At 44.9% G+C, this 22,854-nt stretch overlaps 1 protein-coding gene across 13 annotated transcripts in view; it reads left to right on the top strand.

Annotated features, from left to right (window-relative positions):
- PTPN13 (protein tyrosine phosphatase non-receptor type 13) overlaps window positions 1-22,854 on the top strand; it is a 151,745-nt gene that overhangs the window by 109,942 nt on the left and 18,949 nt on the right. For 5 of the 13 annotated variants that reach the window (XM_060278416.2, XM_035114073.3, XM_088660567.1 and 2 more), the window contains 16 exons: window positions 941-1,030; window positions 1,429-1,536; window positions 2,152-2,283; window positions 3,836-4,299; window positions 7,268-7,411; window positions 10,018-10,111; window positions 10,911-10,996; window positions 11,290-11,409; window positions 11,682-11,844; window positions 14,517-14,731; window positions 14,824-14,922; window positions 15,814-16,178; window positions 17,296-17,470; window positions 18,893-19,051; window positions 20,153-20,324; window positions 20,423-20,633. In XM_060278416.2, coding sequence (XP_060134399.2) covers window positions 941-1,030; window positions 1,429-1,536; window positions 2,152-2,283; window positions 3,836-4,299; window positions 7,268-7,411; window positions 10,018-10,111; window positions 10,911-10,996; window positions 11,290-11,409; window positions 11,682-11,844; window positions 14,517-14,731; window positions 14,824-14,922; window positions 15,814-16,178; window positions 17,296-17,470; window positions 18,893-19,051; window positions 20,153-20,324; window positions 20,423-20,633 — 2,797 coding nt within the window. The remainder of the gene's footprint in view (window positions 1-940; window positions 1,031-1,428; window positions 1,537-2,151; window positions 2,284-3,835; window positions 4,300-7,267; window positions 7,412-10,017; window positions 10,112-10,910; window positions 10,997-11,289; window positions 11,410-11,681; window positions 11,845-14,516; window positions 14,732-14,823; window positions 14,923-15,813; window positions 16,179-17,295; window positions 17,471-18,892; window positions 19,052-20,152; window positions 20,325-20,422; window positions 20,634-22,854) is intronic. The other 8 variants (XM_060278424.2, XM_088660571.1, XM_088660570.1 and 5 more) reach the window with 5 other exon arrangements.

The following is a 22,854-nucleotide window of genomic DNA, read 5'->3' as shown; positions in this document are numbered from 1 at the left end:
TGTTCCTAGATAAACATTGCAACAAGAACAGTTGCACTGCAATGGTTAGGAATGTAAGAAGCTGTCTTGATAACAAATTGGGCGGCGACTGGGCTGTCTAGCTCAGTGTTGCCAACACTGACTGGCAGTGGCACTCCAAAATCTCCAGCCCTACTTGGAGATGTCGAGGATTTAACATGGGACATTTTGCATGCAGAGCGTGTGGCTCTCCCACTGAGCTATGAACCCCTTAAAAGAGAGAGAGATCAGGGGACTTCACACACAGGTCCAGTCACTCATCTTGTGCCCCTGTTTAATATAGTTCTACTACCTTTGTTGTGGGTGGAAGCAGGCCCATGCAGAGCTGCTCTGAGGCTCGGGGCAGGATTCTTGTTAGAATAAAGTTATAAACTCGTGGCATGACAGCGAAAGTCTAGGGGGGGGGCTGGCCTGCTTAGCCCTCCAGGGCCCAGGAGCAAGTGGACCCAGCTGCCCTTGCCCTCCATGGGCCTGGATAGTTCTTCCACTGCATGAAGCCCCTGTAGCGTGGTGTCACTTCCAGAACCATAACCTTTCTTGCATGAGGAATATCTGACTCTGGAAGACCCTGCAAAGGCACAAGTTAGATGGAATCTGCATGCATTAATGTACAGATATTCAAAACGGGGCCTGATTGCTTTGTGGAGATAAAATTGTTAAATGTTCATCAGATTGCATATGCTAAAGGATGCGTTTCATGTAGGAAGGAGAAGGCCTTCCTTTCCCCAAAACGTTGAAGCAGTGTCGAGCCCTATCATTAATGCCCCTCTTGAGTTGCGAGAAGAGTTATATTTAATTACACAGCGAATTCAAATGAAGCTTGACTTGAAAGGGTTCAAGTCCTTCGTGTTATGTCATGTTCCAAGAAATAAATACACCCTGCTGTATCTCAGTGACTCCCCTCCCCTCCCTTTCCCTACAGACGTTCTACAAACAAAGCAGAACCCACTGTTGTTGCCAGAAAGGGAGATCAGCTTGGTAAACTTGAAAAAAGATGAAAAGTATGGCTTAGGTGAGTTGATGTCACTTTGAAAGTCATGTGTAAAGACAGAAATGGTCAGAAATTAAGCATATAGCTTGATTAGGTGGAACAGGTTGTGGTGGAGTTCAGTCTTAAAAGTGCCTTTTGTTTTTTGAATGAAATGTTCCCAGGTTTAGAAAGCAATCAGACATTGGAACAGACTTAACACTTGTTGCTATAAAGTCATCAGCATGGTCTTATGTCCTACTTCACTCTACCTCTAGATTCCTCATTGGGGGTAAACTGACCATTAGCCTTATCTAAGATATTGGAGGACACCCCTTTGCCCAAGGGAATTCTTAGTAAACCACGGTCAGTGGATCTCTGAAAATCTCATGAAACATTGCATGAATGTTTTATAAAATTTACAAAATAACTGCTTTAAACAGGGTTTCAGATCACTGGTGGGGAGAAAACTGGAAAGCTTGACCTTGGGATTTTCATTCACTCAATAACTCCTGGAGGACCAGCAGATTTGCAGGGATCGCTAAAACCAGGTAAATCTTAGGCTTGCTACTGTATGTTGAAAGAAAGCAGTAGAAATACTGCCAGAATATTAAAAACACTGACTTAAAAAAACAAATATAATAGACAAAAGGTACTACATACATATTTAATGTTGAAATGCTAAATGTTGCCGTTGGCAATGACATTAGAAGTAATTGGAAGACACACTTGCCACTAATTTTGGAAAATGAAATGCATTGAACGGCCCTGTCAGGCAATTACCCTTTTTATGTAGGCGAGCTATATTGCTAACCATCTGCAATTGATGGCTGCCTGTTGTTTGGTTTGTTAGTTTATAGCTTAACAGCTCATCTTGGAAAAATAAAGTTTCAGTGCTTCTTATCAGGACCAAACTAGATGGTGATGTGAGAGAGATCCATTATCTTTCTCTCCCTTTGTTGAAACACCCCTCAGAGTGGGGTCTAATTTGCGTGGGAAAACATTGTAGGGTGTGAGTATTATCTCCTATCTCCCTCCCTCCCCAGAACCAATGGGGCTAAATAATAGCAACTTCAGAAGGGAGCTGTGTCGATCAGGGGTAGAGGCCCCTCTGTAAAAGCTTGAAAATGTATTGTTTTTATCTCCGAATCAATCTCTCACCATAGGGGACCGCTTGATATCAGTGAACAGTGTGAGCTTGGAAGGGGTCCACCATCACACAGCGCTGGAAATTATTGAGCATGCTCCAGAAGAAGTGACCCTTGTCATCTCGCAGCCTAAGGAGGGGCATACAAAAGGTATTCCCCTAAGTGTTATCATTATTGTTTGTCTGCCCCACCCCCTGCGGACCAACTTTGACAGGTGGCTGGGAAAACTCACCTGTCAATCAAATGGCATTATCCTGCCCTCCTGTCAGAGTCCCTTGTGCCTAACAGTCAGCTGGTTGTTGGGTGCTTGGAAACCACAGCACAAAGGGACCTGCCATACCTATTCTTACCAAAGCACAGAGCAGAGCTCTAGCAAGGCTACTTTCTGCAGAGATCAGCTGTGTGATTGATCCAGCCACGTGTGTACCTGCCTCACACCTGACATCACATATGAGGTAGGTAGGCATGGTTCAGGGAAGACACCCATGCTGGGCCAAATTTGACCCACTGGCCAGAGATTCCTCACCCCTGTCTTAGATAAATAGTTGGTGTAATCTGCAAATTCTGCTAAGTTTTTCTCCTTTCGTACATCTATACACAATAGCTCAACCCAGTTGCAGTTGTTGTTGCAATTAGAAAGTAATTTCCATGTTCCCCTTAAGGCACTGTTATGCAGCAGGTTTTAGCAGGAATTGGCTATACCTCCGGCCACATATCCAGGGGTTCTGCAACACTAAAACTTGCCAATTAACACCCAGCTAGCATAATTTATCATCCGATAAAATTAGCTTGTGGGTGGAAGGAAAGGGACAGCTTTGGAGCAAAGTTGCAAATCATTGGGGGTGGATGGAATTGATAAGCTGACATGGCTCATTAAATCAGGGTTTGTTTGTTTGTCTGTCTAAATATTTGTACCCTGCCTTTCGGCCCAGATAGCCCCACAAGGATGCTTGCAGTCATTAAAAGCAGACAGTAAAATTCCAAAAGCAAAAGTACAACAACTTATAAGCAGTAAAAGCAGAGAGAGAGGAGTCACCAAAAGGCTTTGCATGAGGGGAATCCAGACTAAAGGCCTGTTGAAGCAAAAATGTTTTTATAACCTGCTTAAAAGGCCATTAAGGAAAGGGTCAGTTTGGCCTAAAGTTTCCTGATCTGGGTGCCAATTAGGGGTGGTAAATCCAGCTTCCAAGCATGATTTAGGATCTTGGTAATCAGATTCTTAGTTCAGATGCAATAGGAAATTACACCATAATGCATTTTATTTATTATTTATTCGCTGGTTTGCTTGAAATTTTATTTTCCACCTTTCACCATGTAGGTCTTAAAAGTGGCTTGCAGCAATAAAAACATACAATATAGAAAAATTTAAAACTAAATTAAACTTCCAAAATTAAAAATTTAAATCCCCAAAGGAAATAAAACACGAAACAACTGAGAAGCATTCCGGTTGCAAAGGCCTCATGAAATAAGACAGTTTTTACCAGTTGTCTGAAGCTCAGTAGGGTTGGCACGCTTCTGATTTTTTGTGGCCCATGTAGGGCTGAGACGGAAAGAGGGAAGGATTTGGCTGTAGGATGGAGCACCCAGGCACAAGACCTGAGCATATTTTGGATTATTAAGCTGAGATATGTATGTCTCAACTGACCAGTATATTAGGTTATTTAAATAATGTTTACTGTTGGGAATTTCCCTTTCTCCTCAGCACCATCAAATCTCCTCAGCGGCACAAAGGGGTATTTTAAAAGGCCGCCACTGACACCAGACAATGAGGCAGAGTCGTCTTCAGAGGAACACAACCGGCCACTGGGCCAGCAGAGGCCTACCTCTGGGAGCTTATCTGGCCTTGGCTCAGGTAAACGGGACGGAAGCCTCAGCTCCCAAGACTCCAGGACTGAGAGCGCCAGCCTGTCCCAGAGCCAAACAAATGGTGGTTTCGGCAACCATATCGGCGACAAGCCCCAGCCGGAATACCAGAATTGCATCGATTCCCAGCTTGCCCCTTCCAAATTCAGCGAAAGAAGCGGAGCATCTTCGGAGGCAAACACAGCAAAGGCCAAAAAGGCTGGGATGGCGGAGGCTGTGGAGTATTCTGACCGAGGAGATTCTGACATGGATGAAGCCACTTACTCCAGCAGCCAGGAACCAGCAACAGCGGCCGCCAAAAAGGCATAGTCCATTTCTATACCACTTTGCTTTACCTCCGTACCATCCACACCATACCTTTAAAGCGCTATGGTGCTGCTTTAAACAGTCATGGTTCCCCCCCCCCCAAGAATTCTGGGAACTGGTTTCTTAAGGGGCTGAGAGTTGTTAAGAGACCTCTAGTTCCCTCACGGAGCTGCCAATACCCAGAGTTCCTTGGGAAAGAAGATTGATTGCTCAACCACTCTGCAAAATGGTATCTCTGTGAGGGTTTAGCTCTCAGCTCTCTTAACAGTTCCCAGGATTCCTTGGGGCAAGCCACAGTTGTGAAAGTGGTATAAGAGTGCTTTAAATTTATTGTGTGGATGAGGTCTTACTATAATTACTGGTTTGTTTCGAAAATAAAACAAGGGAGTAAGTTGGACTAGGCGAGGATCTCCTACCAGCGCTTCCATTGCTTAACCGCTCTGGCACTTTTTACTAACACTTTGGGGGCTTATTTTCCCAAGGAGGAATTCCTTGCAAGCGTATATTAGCCTATGTGATCAGCAAAAGAAAAGGCAAGAGCTTAGTTTTGGTTCCAGAAAGCCCATTTCAGCATGCTTGCACTATTGATCGTGAGGTTCCCCACCCCGGCAAATCCCCACCTGCCTGGGAAATGGACACTTGAGATGCCTGAGCTTATAGAGGTCTCTTTCTGTTGTGGGTATGAATCATTTTAACAGGAAGGTTGCTGGTAAACAGGACAGCAGCACACTAAACGCTTTATAAAGAGTGAGATGCTGTTCCAGGTGGTGACGGCTGCCTTATGGGATAATCATGACGAATTCAGTCGGCAGAGACACGAGTCACTTACTCAACATTATTTCCTCTCATTGTACTTCTCCCCCCCTCACTTAATAATAATAATAATAATAATAATAATAATAATAATAATTTATTATTTATACCCCGCCCATCTGGCCGGGTTCCCCCCAGCCACTCTGGGCGGCTTCCAACAAAACAGAAATTCTAAAATACAGAAATCCATCAAACATTAAAAGCTTCCCTAAACAGGGCTGCCTTGAGATGCCTTCTAAAGGTCTGGTAATTGTTGTTCTCTTTGACCTCTAGTGGGAGGGCATTCCACAGGGTGGGTGCCACTACCGAGAAGGCCCTCTGCCTGGTTCCCTGTAACTTGGCTTCTCGTAGCGAGGGAACCGCCAGAAGGCCCTCAGCGCTGGACCTCAGTGTCCGGGCAGAGCGATGGGGGTGGAGACGCTCCTTCAGGTATACCAGACCGAGGCCATTTAGGGCTTTAAAGGTCAGCACCAACACTTTGAATTGTGCTCGGAAACGTACTGGGAGCCAATGTAGGTCTTTCAGGACCAGTGTTATGTGGTCTCGGCGGCCGCTCCCAGTCACCAGTCTAGCTGCCGCATTCTGGATTAGTTGTAGTTTCCGGGTCACCTTCAAAGGTAGCCCCACATAGAGCGCATTGCAGTAGTCCAAGCAAGAGATAACTAGAGCATGCGCCACTCTGGCAAGACAGCCCACGGGCAGGTAGGGTCTCAGCCTGCGTACCAGATGGAGCTGATAAACAGCTGCCCTGGACACAGAGTTGACCTGTGCCTCCATGGACAGCTGTGAGTCTAAAATGACTCCCAGGCTGCGCACCTGGTCTTTCAGGGGCACAGTTACCCCATTCAGGACCAGGGAGTCCTCCACACCCACCCGCCTCCTGTCTCCCACAAACAGTACTTCTGTCTTGTCAGGATTCTGCAGTCCTATCAGGGTAATTTTTGTTGCCTCTGTAGTCACAGACTAAAGAGAGCCTAGGGCTTGCCGATCAGAAGGTTGGCGGTTCGAATCCCCGTGACGGGGTGAGCTCCCGTTGTTCGATCCCTGCTCCTGCCAACCTAGCAGTTTGAAAGCATACCACTGCAAGTAGATAAATAGGTACCGCTCCAGCGGGAAGGTAAACGGCGTTTCTGTGCGCTGCTCTGGTTTGCCAGAAGTGGCTTAGTCATGCTGGCCACATGACCTGGAAGCTGTACGCCGGCTCCCTCGGCCAGTAAAGTGAGATGAACACCACAACCCCAGAGTTGTTCACGACTGGACCTAATGCTCAGGGGTCCCTTTACCTTTTATAGTCACAGGATTTGTTTACAGGCAAGGACCGTTTTTCGTGATCGAGCTACATTCCATTCACCCAAGAACACCCAGGGGTGGAAAGAAAGTCCATGTGGAGTGGGTGTGGTCTGGGCAAAGTCTTTCTTTGGGTGACATAGAGAAGTTCTCCATTCCCAGTGTATGGCGCACCCCAGAGATAATCTTGCTTTATACCTTCTTCCTAGGCAGCTATGTAGCAGAGGTCCTCAGAAATAGGAGCTTAGTTACATGCTGGTATTTCCCTCTTAGTCTGACCCTGGAATATCCCCCACCCCCACCCCCCAGCCTAAGGCAGTTTTCACAAAATACTTCTTTTATCCCGTTTTAACATCCTTTATCCTACCCCCCCCTCCCCGCTCCTTAGCCAAAACCTGCCCACCTGGTGCCTTCTGTGACCAGGTCATGTGAGGGTCCTGTAGGTCAGCTGACCGCTTGCTCAGGCACATAATGCTTTTATAGATCAGCTGCCTACACATGGCTGCATCACGCCGAGCGATTTTGGCAGTGTATCTGACCCATGCAGTTATTGGCATATGGATTCCTTCATTCTGAGAGATCTGTCACTGCAGATGCTTTGATCCATAACATCATGAACGTTGCCTGAAACACTCCATCAAATGGTAGTTGCATTTGGATATATCTGCTTAGATTTCGAGAGTGCTTCCCTGTTTTTACCTGTGTTGTGTTTGTGCATGCGTGAATATTTATGTACGTATAATCTCATTTTACCCCCGTTTCAAACCTTTGGCTATCCCTGCTGAATATGTAATACAGTCTCTAACAGGGTATACTCTCTTTTTTTGTCTTTTCCTCTCTGTTTTTTGTCTGTTTTTTTGTAAAGGAGCCTTACTTCATGAATTTGGCCAACTCAATGAATTCTAAAAAGTTTTCTTCACCGCCTCTTAAACCTGGAGATATCTTTGAGGTCGAACTGGCCAAAAATGATAACGGCTTGGGAATAAGTGTCACGGTACTGTTTGACAAGGTTTTTAGCTGTTTTCTCTTTTTTTCTCCACTCCAAGCGACCTGTTAAAAATGTATGGTTTACAGGGTAGCAGTGGACCTTAAAGAGGCACTGTCAAGTAGTTAAACCTGCTGCTAATATTTAACTTCTCTCAACAACTCTCAAGGCTGAGGTTCTGCATGACATTACATGCAAAGGGGAAGGATTCAGGGCAAGTTCTGCACATCAGGAGAAACCCGAGTGTTATGTTTTGTTCCTTGGAAAAAAAGAAACTCACACACAGAGTGATTTGGTTCGTACATCACAGTAAAGCAAACTGTTGTGCATCACATATTGTTGGACTCCAGCTAGGTATGGGGGAGCAATTCAGTTGAGTTCTCAGTTAAAGGCAAACCTCCCTGGTTTTTGCTTTCCAAATTGATACGGGAGCCAAAACACAGCCATCCTTCAAAATCTGCAGTTCCCTGATTTTTGCAGTGCCATGTAATGTGTAGAAAAACACCAGTATTTCCCACAGCACTCAGGATGTGCAGAGCTTCCCTAGTTCATGCATAAACTACAACTGAGATCAGAATTGAGTTTCCTAACGTATTACTATGCTGATAATGAATGGAAGCAACAGCAACAAGAATGCATAGTTTCCCTACTTGTATTTATAACACTGCAGAATTGCAGTTGTGACTCTCCAGGTCCCTGCAGAAAGGCTGCTGAAATCAGTGAATTACCTCTCAAGCTTAATTCTTGACTTTGTATGTGGCTCTGTTGCCACTTATTGGCACCTGACCGCATCGCCAGAGGAGTCGATATAGCCTAGTCACACATCCTCTGAGCTCCCTCTGCCGGTTGCGAAGCAGAATACTACCAAATACTTATATTTACGCACAGTTTCTCTGAGTTGTAACTCATGGGTGCTTTTAAAGGCAGCTGTGCCTTCTTTCACCTTGTTCCGCCCCCATCCCTTCATTCGCGCAAACACCCCACTCTGCCTGTTGTATCAAGCAGAATTTTAGTTGCACCCCACCCCAGTAACCTTGGGTAGGAGGCAGGAGGAACAGGGTGGAAGAACCTGCAATTGCACTGACTCTTGACTTCTCAGCATATTGACCATTTCTGCATTAGAAGCTGGCAGCAGTAACCTCACTTTTTGGCATGCCTTTTCAATTTTATAAGAACGTAAGCTGAGTTCTGTACATGATCCTTTGTACTTAATGGGCTGAAACTACTTGACAATGTCACTTTAAAGATGAAACTCCGAAAGCGGGTATACAATGCCGTTTCCTTGTGTTTATCGCTTTTTGTGGGGGTGTCTGAAAAGTGCTTTTTTAATGGCAATCTTTGGTTCACTTTCCAAAGATCAGATTGAAGGATTGCAACTCAGAATTTTGGAAAGCAGTTTGGACGAGCAGAGTTGAGTAAATGCAGAAGCGGTATTTGTGGCTCACTCAAGGAAATCAGCTCAGGCATATTCCCCAAGGCATTTGTCCAAATTATCTAGAGTTTTCATCCTTTTCAAAGTAAATCAGTTTGCCATAATAATTAAACACATTTCCTGCTTCCCTGTAACACACTTTAGAGTAGCACAGTATTGTGAGCACATTGGTTGCGATTTCTAATCTGAAACAGAAAGCAAATGTGTTTTGCTGGCCCTGTACTGAATACTGTCAGCTTGGAATCCTATTAACACCTACATTGGAGTGAACCTACTGAGCACAAGAGAGATTTACTTCCAAGTATGCATACATAAAATAAGGCTGCTAGTTTAAAAGCATAGGAAGCAGACACTCTTAAGGAAGGAGTAGCCTTTTGCTTAAAGCAGAGATGGGGAACCTGTAGCTCCCCAGTTGTTACTGAACTACACCTCTCATCATCATTGACCGTGCTGGCTGGGTCAATGGGAGTGGGAGGCCAACCATTCTGAAGAGCCACCCTCCAGTTTAGGATTCATAGACCCCTCCCTGCTCAAGAACCACGTTTCTTAAAGTGGACAGGTCCCCCCCCCATTGTGCTTTCTGCAATGTTGTGCAAAAAGAAATACAACAATTGAGCTTTTCCCTTTTTGGAGATGCAGCAGTGTGGAAAGCTTCACCAGTTGGATTCTTGCCTGTTGCGCAGCAGTCAAAGGCACAGTAAACTTAGCAGGAAATGGTGGCCGGCTTACTGCATTTCCAGACATTAAAAGAAACCCACCACCTAGCCTACTGAAGTTTCCTTTTTTTTTCAACTGTGCTTTCCATAACTCAAGAGGAAGAAGTGCATCTTAGTTTCCCCCTCTCTGTGTCTGTCTATATCGGAATGGCTGGACATGCATGATATACCTTCAGACTCATGCTTTGTTAACCTTCACAAATATTTTCAATAGTTCTGTTATCAGAACTTTAAACTAGAATTCTGTACCCAGAAGAAGCCTTGGGAACCATCTCTTCGCTTGCATGGGGCTCAAAAAAAAAGAAAAAAACACAATTCCTTCTATAACGTTCTGGGTTTCATTTTCGGCTGCCGCTTGTCCTTGCTGATAGCCTGCATGAGTATGTTCTGGATTCCTTTAAAGGATTGGGTTGGTGCCTTTGGTTTTGGATATCTGGTTTTCCATGAAGGTTGTAACATTCGTCCAATTTATTAACCTGCAGGGTGGTGTGAACACCAACGTGAGGCATGGAGGCCTGTATGTAAAAGCCGTTATTCCTAAGGGAGCAGCTGAAGCTGATGGGAGAATTCAAAAAGGCAAGTATAATTAACCTTTATTTTCACATTGGGATTCTGCAGCTTCCTGGTTAGCAAGGATTCTTGGAGAATATGAGAAAAGGGGGCCTATCAAGACCCTACCAGCCTCAGTAGCTATTTAGGACCTCAGTGTACAGAGGCAGCATATTCCTGGATATCAGATGCCGGGGACGGGGGTGGCTGGTCAGATTCAGGGACATCTGGCTAGAAACAGGACACTGGTTTTTGGAGCCTTGGCCTGACCAAGAAGCTTCTTTTAATGTTTTCATTCCACTGGTGCTTTATCCTGCACAAGTCTTTCTCAAATGAATAGCTCAGAGAGGAGACTTATTTCGTTGAGTTGGGCTTAGCCTCTGTTTACGGGATTCCTATAAACCAGGCACGTCCAACAGGTAGATTGTGATCTACCAGCAAATCATTGGACGTCTGTGGTAGATCACTGGTAGATCAGTGGCTCCCCCCAAAGAAGCTGAACAACTGTGGCTCCCCTAAAAAAAAGCTCAACATTTTGGGCCCTTCATCCCCCCAAAAACGGGCCTTCTCTCCTTCCTAAAAGAAGTTCAGCAATTTGACCTGAACCCCACATAACAGGGCTTTACTACCTTAAAAAAAAGCTCAAAAACTTTGACCTGAACACCCAAGAAACAGGCTTCCCTCTTCCCTAAATAAAAGCTCAACAACTTTGACCTGAACCCCCCCAAAAGGGGGTAGATCACTGCCAGTCTTTAACTCTGTGAGTAGATTGCTGTCTCTTGGGAGTTGGCCACCCCTGCTATAACCCTTCGTTGTCGGTTCCTAGGTGACCGTGTGCTTTCTGTCAACGGGGTTACTTTGGAAGGAGCTACCCATAAACAAGCTGTAGAAATCCTGAGGAATACCGGCCAGGTAGGAGGTTACAGCCTTGTTCCTCTGGGGGCAATTCCTTTGTTACATTTCTAAGTTGCAGGAAGTTCCTGGGAGGAGGAGGAAGAAGAGTGGCTATTGCTGCCACCATCCACCAAGCCATTCTCAGCCATAGCAGAAGTGGCTTGCTCATTCTGGCAGCTGCTGCTCTCCCCCTTGGGGCAAAAGCAGCAGCTGCCAGAGTCTTCCCAGGAACTGTGGCTTTTGAAACATTAAGCGGTGCTGCTGCTGTCTTCAAAGATATGGTCAAGTATGTGGTGGCTCTTCCCTTCCAGAACTGTGTGGCAAAGGTCAAGCGAATCCTGGCGCCGTCCGCGTATTCTGGCTGCTGCTGCTGCAATACAGGGATACTTCCTTATTTGAGGTTCCAAAACTGGCAGAAGCAAGACTCAAATGCAAGCATTCATTTCTTAGGAGATTCACAACGTGAATTGGTTATTCATTCAAAAAAATTATTCACAAATCATTTCAGTTGCTGGTACCCTCATCCAGGAGCTAGTCAGAAGAGTTGTGTCTTTTCCTGTTTCCTAAAAGGAAACAATGACGTAGCAACACACAGTAGTGGGGAGAGCATTCCACAGGTGTGGAGCCACCACTAAGAAGGCCCTGGTGCTGCATACTTCAGCCTGTGCTGAATGGCTAAATGTCTGTACGCTTGTTCCTGCAGGAGGTTCGCCTGGTGTTGGAAAAGGGCCAGCCTCCAGCCGCCAGAGTCCATGCTCCAGTTACACCACAGTGCACACCTCCAAACCAGCCCAATCACGCGGGGGCACCAGAGAGACCTGTGAAGAAAATGACACAAGCCAGAGACTACAACTTTGTCACTGACGGTGAGATTCTGTCGGAATGCAAAGTGGGCTTGAACCTCAATGGGTTATTCTTATCTCTAGAATGGCAGGCCAGTGGACTGAGACATAACATGACATTAGAACGACTGCAGTGTCAAACCCTTTGAGTAGAATTGCCTGGTTGATTTATTGATTGTATTACTATTCCATTTCCAGTCAAATGAATACCAAAGTGGCTTACAAGCAACAAATAAATAACAATGATAGAATGGAATATCAAAAGTACAGTGTGAATCATATCATATAATTAACAGATCTTAATTAAAACGGGGACCCAGGTGGCGCTGTGGGTTAAACCACAGAGTCTAGGGCTTGCTGATCAGAAGGTTGGCGGTTCGAATCCCTGCAACGGGGTGAGCTCCCGTTGCTCGGTCCCAGCTCCTGCCCACCTAGCAGTTCGAAAGCACATCAAAGTGCAAGTAGATAAATAGGGACCGCTCCGGCGGGAAGGTAAACGGCGTTTCCGTGCGCTGCTCTGGTTCGCCAAAAGCAGCTTTGTCATGCTGGCCACATGACCCGGAAGCTGTCTGCGGACAAACACCAGCTCCCTCGGGCTATAGAGCGAGATGAGCGCCGCAACCCCAGAGTTGTCCGCAACTGGACCTGATTGTCAGGGGCCCCTTTACCTTAATTAAAACAATTGCCATCTATAAATCACTATTAACAGAGCAGTAACAAACAAACAAAAAAGCTAACATCACACTTACAGTGTGAGTCATAGTACAGTGGTACCCCAGTTTTTGAGTGTTTCAGAAGCTGAACGTTTCGGAACGTGAACGCCGAAAACCCGGAAGTAATTGCTTCCATTTTCAAATACGCGTCGGAAGTTGTACAGCTTGTGCTGTGGTTTTTTCCCTTTTTTCTCCATTGACTTTGCCAACCGCCCTTTGCACCTTGGTTGTCAAACATTTCGGAAATCAAACAGTCTTTCGGAATGGATTATGTTCGACAGCCGAGGTACCACTGTTTATGATTAACAAATCACTGGCATTTAGAATCAATATTAACAAAATAACTTAAAAAATAAACTAAACGCTATTAAGTTCACACACACGCACTCCCCTTCTTCCAATGACTCATAATCTTTCACTCTATTCAGTTCATTAAAATAACAGTAGCCCTACGGGGTGGTGCATGAGCTCAATTAAACCATTTGGACGAAACAGTAATGACCGTAATTATTATTAGCCCGCTTCTCCTTCAAGCAAGAATCATCGCTTACTTGCTTACCTGACCTACCTGTTCTCTGTTTTCATCACTTCCTGTTCTCTTCCCCCCCCCCACACCATTCACACCATACATTTAAAGCACTATGACACCACTTTAAACAGTCTCGCCTTCCCCCCCAAAATCTTGGGAACTCAACAACAACAACAACAATACTTTATTTATACTTTGCCCACTCTTGGAGGCTCCCAAGAGAATATTAAATTAAAACACGATAAAGCATCAAACATTAAAAACCTCCTTAAACTAGGGCTACCTTCAAATGTCTTCTAAAAGTCAGGTAGTTGTTCATTTCCTTGACATCTGATGGGAGGGCGTTCCACAGGGCGGGCGCCACTACCGAGAAGGCCCACCGCCTGGTTCCCTGTAACCTCACTTCTTGCAGTGAGGGAACTGCCAGAAAGCCCTTGGAGCTGGATCTTAGTGTCCGGGTTGAACGATGGGGGTCAAGGGTTTGTTAAGGGTGCTGAGAGGAAGCCCCTGTTCCCCTAACAGATCTATAATTCTCAAGAGTTCCCTGGGAAGGATTGATTGTTAAAGCACATTGTAGCTCTGTGGGGGAGATAGAGGACTTCTTAACAACTCTCATTAACCTTTACAGACTTTCCAGTTGTCATTACTGATGTTCGTTTCAGTTTTCCCGCTTGAGACTTTGTTGCCATTGGAAGTAAACCAGGCCCCTCATGTAAAGAAAAGAATTCCTACCGGTATCTGTTAGTGTGTGTATTCATATCCTGGGTTGTTTGGTTTGGTTTTTCCTTACCACTTGCCCTATGTTCCAATGGAATTAAATTATGAAGGTATTGTACCCTTTCTCCCAGTTCAGTTATTGTTCACGCTTGACACCCTCCATTCTGCACTCCTCCACGTGGCTTGGACTGCATCCACACCTATGTTTAAAGCACTATGCTACCACTTCCAACAGTCATGGCTCCCCCCCCCCAGGGAATCTTGGGAAGCTACAATTCCCAGAGCGGTTTTGCAATCAACCCCTCTTTCCAGAAAATTCTGGGAATTGCAGCTCTGTGAAGCTAATAATCGTGTAACAACTCTCAGCATCCTTAATCAACTTCAGTTCCCAAGATTCTTTGGGTGAACCCATGGCTGTTAAAGTGGTATGACAGTGGCTTAAATGAATGATGTGGAAATAGATGGATGATGTGTTAATTTCTGGAGTACTGGCTGCTTTCGCTTGGTGGGCAACTTGTCCCAAGTTTCTAACGAGTGGTATAAAAAATGTTCTGTTCTCATACTTCTGCAGCAACCAGAGCATCTTAGGCCGCGTGAGTATCGATTTTTCTGCTTTCCTTTTGTTGTGGATGTGTACTTATGCATCTTGCTGCCTGAGGAGACTGTTTGAGCATGACCAGCGAGTGAGATCAAGCGTCTTCACATGCCGCAATGACATTTGCAATTGTTTTCTGCAGACAACACGTTTGAGGTGAAGCTGGTGAAAAACAGCTCGGGCCTAGGCTTCAGTTTCTGTCGGGAGGACAGCGTTTCTCCAGAGCAGCCAGGTTCCAGCATAGTCAGGGTTAAAAAGCTCTTCCCGGGACAACCTGCTGCAGAAAGTGGACAGATCGAGGTTGGGGACGTCATCCTGAAAGTGAACGGGGCGTCTCTAAAAGGACTGTCCCAACAGGTCAGCAACTCTTTGTGTCCGCTTGTTTCAGTAGTAGACATACCTTCCTGGTCAGCGTTTGTGCCTGATTTTCGAATCTCTTGTACATCTAGGAGGTTATTTCAGCTCTTAGGGGAACATCTCCCGAAGTCACCCTTCTCCTCTGCAGGCCACTTCCTGGGATACTGCCCGAAATTGACCCTTCTCTGCTGGTAAGAATGGTAGTCCATTGGGTGTTGTGAGTGACTTTTTATGAAAAGGTGCATCAAAAGATTCCATTATTATTATTATTATTATTATTATTATTATTATTATTATTTGCATACCGTCCTTCATCCGTAGATCTCGGGCCGGTTCGCAACATAAAATTACAATATAAAAAGCACAAAATATAGAACAAAAACAGACCAATAATCCGCTCCTCCTGCAATCACATTTAAAAGGGTATAGGGCAGGCATGTCCAAAGTCCTTTGGGGGGGCCCAGTCCTGCCCATTAGTCGGTTTAATCTGGCGCCTGTGGCAGTTTATTTCCTGGGGTAAAATCCTAAAAAAAAAACCCTCAACAACTTCAGTCCTAAAAAAAAGGTTAAGAATGGCCCTTCACTTCATCAAATCTGGCCCTCTTTGAAAAAAGTTTGGACACCACTGGTATAGGGTGATAATCAGCCAAAGGCCTGGTTGAAGAGGAACGTTTTCGCCTAAAGTTGTATAACGAAGGCGCCAGCCGAATCACCCTGGGGAGAGCATTCCTCAAACGGGGAGCCGCTGCAGAAAAGGCCTGTTCTTGTGTTGCCACCCTCCAGACCTCTTTTGGAGGAGGCATTAGAAGAAGGGCCTTGGATGATGATCGCAAGGTTTGGGTTGGTTCATATGGGGAGAGGCAGTCCTTTTAAGCTTCCCCTAAACAAAAAGTGTGTTTTTACTAATCCGGTGTAGGAGTTTAATATCCTCCAAAGTACTTTATGCAAACAATGAAAATCCGGGTGGGTCAACTGGGGCTTGCATGTGCATTGTGCATGACAGCGGCACACGCTTTCTGAAACCGCAGCCAACATGCATGGTCCTGATTCTGCCATACTTTCTTGTCCTTTTTTTCCTCCAGACGCCTATCCATTCCCCTCAGCAGATTTTCCCTGACGTCAACAAAGGCAACCCTCCGCAACCTAACGGGGAGCAAGACGACAGCTCTGACGAAAACGAAGCCGCGGACAAGGGCAGGAAGCGGATCAAGTCCCCCTCTCGAAGGGACAGCTACAGCGACAGCAGCGGGAGCGGAGGGGAGGAGCTTCCTGCGAATGTGGCCCAGATAGTGAGCACCAAGTGGAGCTCCGCCCTGTACCAAAACCCAAACAAGTCAGCAGCTGAGGCGCCTAGTCCTTATGAAACACCCTGCAGCCAAGAGGAAACTATTCGCACCATATATTGTGCTCCTCATGAGACACCAGCGAGACCAGAAACTGAGAACAGGCATGTGCTGTTGACTCATTCCATTAAATTAATTAATAGTCATATAGTTTTGTTTTTAACGTGATAAAATTCCTACTAGACTTGAAGGGGCAAACCATGTTTCCCGTGAAGTCCTAATTTTTGCATCCGTTTCAGTTGGGGGTGGAATTGCAGCTGCAGCAAGGGAGCAACAAATTCCTCTCTTTCCTCCAAGCCCTGTTTTGATAACTGAAAAGGGACTGACTTAAGAGAAAAATGCCTGGGCCGATTGACAGCAGAGAGGTAAACTCTAGGGGAGGGAGGGAGGAGAAATTTGACTCCATTTGCATCTGAAGGCGAGCTTACTAATTCATGCTTTCCAAAACAACACACGAACCAAAACACAGTCACCTTTCAAAATTCGCACCTCTGAATTTTGCAGTGCAGCTCTCGGGGGGGGCCAGGTAATGTGTCAAAAAAGTACATATACTAGGGTGAATATAAAACATGTGTATTAGTGGAAATGATGTGCACAAATGCAATGCATTAGGGGGATTTGGTTTGCAAGAATGTGTGCATTAGGTAAACTTGCATTTAGAGAAGTGTGTATTTTAGGGGTTGTTTTCAGGAAACGCTGGTGAATTTTCACAAGGACTGTTTAAAAAATAAATTTTCAAACTGAAGTGGAAGTATGGAGAGCTGAACTTAAGACTGGAAAATCTAGAAACTGAGAGAAACCCACACACCACTTTTGATTGAAAAATAATGTCCCAGTCCTGCTTTTCATGCAGGGCACTCGGAGGGTCCTGAGTTCAATCCCTGGCATCTCTAGGTATGGCTGGGAGAGACCCCTGCCCAGTCAGTGCAGACAGCTAAATGGATAATGGTCTGACTCCTACATTCCCATGTAGGTGAACAGGGCAGACACATGGCTACAACGTGGCTACCTCCATCTCCTCTGCTTTGGCTGTGTGAATGGTCTTTTAAACCAGTGAACTGCCCTGAGGCTCCCATTTCAGAATCAAGAGATGGGTTAAATATATAATCAATAAATGACTACTGCAGCTGCCACCGTTGCAATGTCAACCCTCCTCTAGAGGCATCGGAGCACAACCTAAATTTTGATTCTTTTCTTCGTCTTCTTTTTCTTGTCCTTCAGTAACCCGCCGTCTCTTCTCCCAATGGATTTGCCACCAATATCAAGATGTAGAACCTTCACATCTGGTTCAACAGACGAAAAATACAGCTGCTCCGTCTCTGAGCTCGTGGCAGTGCCAGGAGGCCTGGCGTCGCTTTTGAGCCAGCTTGAAAAACACACCGATGAATATGAACCAGTAATGTCCCACTTTTCCTTCTCAGAAGGTGGAGGGAGGGTTGCGTGTCTTTCTAGGTTTGTGCAAACTCTGCAAAATGCTACAGTTAACCCGGTTCCAGCCAAGTGGAATTTTGCGCCGTCTGCCAATTTGCAGATCAGAACTCTACCCTACTTCATTCTGTGTGGACTGTACCATGTTGTTTTATTTTTATTGAAATACTCTGTTGCTGCTCTGGTCGGTTAGGACCTCCCCTACCCCCCTTCGCAGATACTTTTAGGTAAAAGTAAAAACACCGGGTGATCCAAACAGGGATGTTTCCTTGCCTATTGGATCCAATTTTCATATTTAAAAAGAAATGCCTGCAAGTAGATTTCAAATGGGCTCCAGGTACAAACTACAGAAGCTATTTTTAGTGCATCCACTTAGAAACTGCCCAAAAGACACAGGGTGACATGCATACCTGACCTCAATTATCTCCTCCTTTGTGTCATGCTATCTTGAACTATCCTTGTGTATTGGGGACGAGTGGATCAGTCTATTTCCGTCCTCAGTTTTGCACATTTTCATTCATAGATCTTCTCCATCCTGTTTCACATTAATCTGCAATTTTTAAAGAATCCAAACAGAAATCCATTATTTAAAAATACTGGTTGGCGTTCACATTGATTAACATGGCTAAGTTAGAGCCATTCGTTTCAGTGGGTATTCTCTGATTTAAAACTAAGTTGAATACCACCCATTTTGTCTTAATTTGCATATTTCTAAACATGCTTTAGAAATAAATATTTAGAAATAATATTTCTAATCATGCTTTAGGGACGGGGGTGGCGCTGTGGTCTAAACCACAGAGCCTAGGGCTTGCCGATCAGAAGGTTGGCGGATCGAATCCCCGCAATGGGGTGAGCTCCTGTTGTTCGGTCCCAGCTCCTGCCAACCTAGCAGTTTGAAAGCACGTCAAAGTGCAAGTAGATAAATAGGAATCGCTCTGGCAGGAAGGTAAACGGCGTTTCCGTGTGCTGTTCTGGTTCGCCAGAAGCGGCTTAGTCATGCTGGCCACATGACCCGGAAGCTGTACACCGGCTCCCTCGCCGGTAAAGCAGATGAGCGCCGCAACCCCAGAGTCATCTGTGACTGGACCTAACGGTCAGGGGTCCCTTTACCTTTAAACATGCTTTATGCTTAAAATATACTGTTTTTAAAACGTGGCAGAACATTTTTGAGCCAACAACTGCATTGCAAAATTCAGAGGAAAATCGAAGGGAGAGTTATGTTCTGATCTGCACGTTAGTCCAGGAGGTGAAAATTGATTTGTTCACAGATATTGCATTCCTCAAATACCACCACATAGATAGAGAACACATGCAGATCTATGTAGCTGTGTATGTGTATTGTGTTGCTAGTTCTCAGTCTGATACATGCTGAAAATGTTCTTCCTTCCAGGAGGTGGAGCTCCATGTTGTCCTGACTAAATCAGAGAAGGGTAGCCTTGGTTTCACTGTGACCAAAGGCAATGATAACGTTGGCTGTTACATCCATGACGTCATTCAAGACCCTGCCAAAAGTGATGGGAGGTTACAACCTGGAGATCGACTGATCAAGGTCAGTTGGAATGAAGCAGAAGAAAAAGGACCACTTTGGTTTGTTTCCTGTTATGTTGCAAAACAAACCCACAAAGGGTCCAGAAGGTGGCAACACGAGAACAGTGGCTCCCCATTTGTGGAACGCTCTCCCCAGGGAGACTTACCTGGCACCTTCATTACATATCTTTAGGTGCCAGGCAAAAGCATTCCTCTTGTTATTATGCTCTGTATCTTTCTGTTTTGAAGGGCAGTATATAAATTGAATAAATAAATAAAATTAAAAGATAAAACTTGGGGGAAAGGCAAAACAGCACCACTGAGGCTGTTGCTGCAGCAGGCTAAAGATGTTTGCAGTGGGCTAAAGGATTTGCAGTGGCTGTGCATAAAGCCTGGTCTGCTGCAGGGACATCTCAAACCTAAAATTTCCACGATAGCCTTTTTGGTGTATATTTAGCTACAGTGGCTGTCAGTGCAAGAACAGTTTACTTAACGATAGCTTGTGACGGTTGAATTGGTTGTACACGTCCTTTCTAAGGGTGCATCACTGGTTCCTTTCAGAAGTATTATTCCAACAAGCGTTTAGACTTTCTCAAGGTGATTTGCCTCTATGTATTTTTGATGTTATCCTTCTGAGTGCTTGCTTTGATGTTGGTTTTTATTATGTATTATTTGGTGTTATGCATCTTTTCTCCAGTTTTGCTTCTTGCAAGTTACTTTGAATGTGTTTTATGAGGAAAAAATGGGATATAAATTGACTGGTTTTCACCGAGAAGATGCTAGTATCCTAATTCATACTGTTCGTAGTTCCCTCTTCCAATCTTCAGTGTTTGTTTCTTGCGGTGCGTGCGTGCGTGTGTGTCATTACCTCACCTGAAGGGGTCCTTGTGCAAATCCCATGTGTAAACAGCTTTGAATCTACAATCAAGTGGTATATAAAATTTGTGAAGTAAGTAAATAAATAAAATGTCTGCCCACTCTCCCCCCGTGACAGGCATTCATACATTTTGCCAGCAAATAATAGGGTCAGACAATCATTTCACCGTCTGGAAATGCTGCTTAGGTTGTTTAAATCATTACAGCATCTCAGGTCTCTCTCTTTCTTTGATATTCATCTTCACAGGTTAATGACACAGATGTCACTAACATGAGCCACACAGATGCTGTCAGTTTCCTCCGAGCTGCTCCAAAGACGGTCAGGCTGGTGCTTGGGCGTGTTTTGGAGTCACCCAAGATACCCGTGCTGCCACACCTACTGCCTGACATTAACTTGACATGCCATAAAGAAGAACTGGGTAATCCAAACTTTCACGGCATCTGCCCATCCCGTACTCTCTTGTTTGCAAATGCAAAATATGTATGATTCTATTTCCTCTCCATCCCGCTCCCTCAGGCATCTCCCTTGCAGGTGGTCACGACAGCCTTTATCAAGTGTTATACATTAGTGATATCGCTCCAAAATCTGCCGCAGCCGCGGAGGGGACTCTTCGTACCTTGGATGTCATCCATTACATTAATGGGATCAGCACCCAGGGCATGACTTTGAAAGAAGCAAAGAGGACGCTGGAGATGTCGCTTCCAACAGTGGTGTTGAAAGGAACAAGGTACTTCCTAGGAATGACTAAATGCTGTACAGTGGTGCCTCGCTAGACGAATTTAATTCGTTCCACGGGTCTTTTCTTAAAACAAAAAATTCGTCTAGCGAATCCCATAGGAATGCATTGAATTTTTTCCGGGTTTTTTTTTTTTGCCCATAGGAATGCATTAATTGAATTTCAATGCATTCCTATGGGAAACCGCGATTCGCTAGACGAATTTTTCATAAAACGAATTTGTCTAGCAAGGCAACCTCCACTAGAAAAAAACCTTTCGTTAAGCGGAAATTTCGTTAAGCAGGGCATTCGTTAAGCGAGGCACCACTGTACTACTTACTTTATTTATTTATTCCTGCCTTGCTTCCATGATGCAGCTCAAGGTGGCCTACATTGGACTCCCATCTAGGCACCTGACAAGAGCCAGGTCGGCTTAATTTCAGCAATGTACATATATTTTGGGCTCAGATTAAGACATGCTGAGGCCTTAAACTGTGTCAAGTTTCAGAGGCTCCATAGAATAATGCCCCTTTTTTTTGTAGTGCTAAGAGAAAAGGCTAACGAAAATAAGAATAACCAAGTTTCATATTTGCATATGTACCAGAATATAGGCAAGGGTGCAACTAAAAGCAACCAATCAAATTAAAGCATGTATATTGAAATTTTTAGTCAATCCAGCACGGAGATCACATGAGATCTCTTTCCAGTTAATAATGTGGTGAAGAGGGCTTCCGGTTGACCGCGCCATCTTTGCTCAGACGGGGGTCCGATCAGCGGAGCGGACCTCGGCGCTTCAGAGGTGGAGGGAATTGCTCCAGCGAAGCAAAACCTCCTTAAAAGCCCCAAATCGAGCTTTTTGGGGACGGATTTTGCCTGGCGGCGCCAAAAGCGGGCTCTCTCCTCCCCGGATCGGCTTTGTTTAAGCCCCCGAGAGCGAGGAGGTGAACCGCGGCGGACAGGCTGACACTGCTGCTCTGAGAGCGCGAAGCTGCGAGTCTGGGAAGTGGAGGCGGCCAATTCTTCCAAGAATAATTAGCAAATGAATAGACTGTGAGTAATTTGGATTGTTTGGAATTTAAATTAAGGCAATTTGGATTTGGGAGAGAGGGGGAAAAGAGGAAGCCACCCCCCCCACGGTAACATAAGAGACAGTAAACAGAAACCCGAAGCCGTAAACAGAAGATCTTAACTTAAAAGGATCCCTCAAAGGCATCAAAGAGAATCTCCCCTAAATGCAGGGTGAAAGGGGAGAGAGACTGTGGTTGTGAGTGCCCTGCAGCAAGAGGTAAAGACTAAGAAAAACCTTTCTTTTCCTCGGGAGCCGGCAGCCCAGACAACCCAGTGAGTTGATCAGGATTTATAAGTCAATTTTTATTTCACTGTATTTCTGAACTTTGTGGAAATTCTTTTTTGGTTTAAATGTTTGTGAAATGTGAGTTCGAACTTTATTGTCAATAAGACTTGAAGAATGCAGCCAGCTTGTTAAAATGGAGTCGAGAAAATAAACTGTGATCATATTCCACCCCACGTGACAAGTTTTGACCTTGGCAGGATTGAACTATGTCAACAAAAAAGTGTTCCCCTGAGTTCCAGCGGTCTGTTTTGACCTTAATGTGGGAAACAAGAATAGAACTATGTCAAGAGGAGACAAAACGGCAAGAGTTACAGCAACAATTTCAGATGGTGATGGCAGAATATGATTTTCTAGAAGATGAAGCTTTTGAAACTGAAAAAGATGAATGTGAGAATGACAATGATGGTGACTGTGATTTGGAAGAAAAAGATGAAGATGAGGACTGTGATGATTCAACACAAAATGAAGCACACCACGAAAAAAATGATGACTTTACTCTACAAAAAGTTGGATGGAGTGCCCTGCATTTGAGGGGGGCACGATTGGTATTACTGGAACTCCAGAACACCCACAGGGAAGAAGGAAAAAATATGCAGAGAAGAGAAGAAATTCAGGGGTCTTGTATGGTGGCCTGGATGGCAAAAGACTGTAAACAGGGGGTGGGGTGAAGGGAAAGTGATGTTGTGATTATAAGGATGGATTAACAGGTTTATAACTGGTCTGCTGATTATGGAATTTGCTGGATTGGGGGGGTGGAGCCGGTAATCGGGGATGTAAGGTTAAATTGAGAATAGTTATAGTTTTAAAAGTGAATGGATTTTGGAAAAATGTGAAAATATGGAGGCTTATAGAGGGAGTAAAAATTAGGCACGGGAAGAT

This window comes from Zootoca vivipara, chromosome Z1, assembly GCF_965207765.1.
Source record: "Zootoca vivipara chromosome Z1, rZooViv2.hap1.1, whole genome shotgun sequence".
Taxonomy (NCBI): Eukaryota; Metazoa; Chordata; class Lepidosauria; order Squamata; family Lacertidae; genus Zootoca; species Zootoca vivipara.
This window is presented reverse-complemented; position numbering and strand designations above follow the sequence as displayed.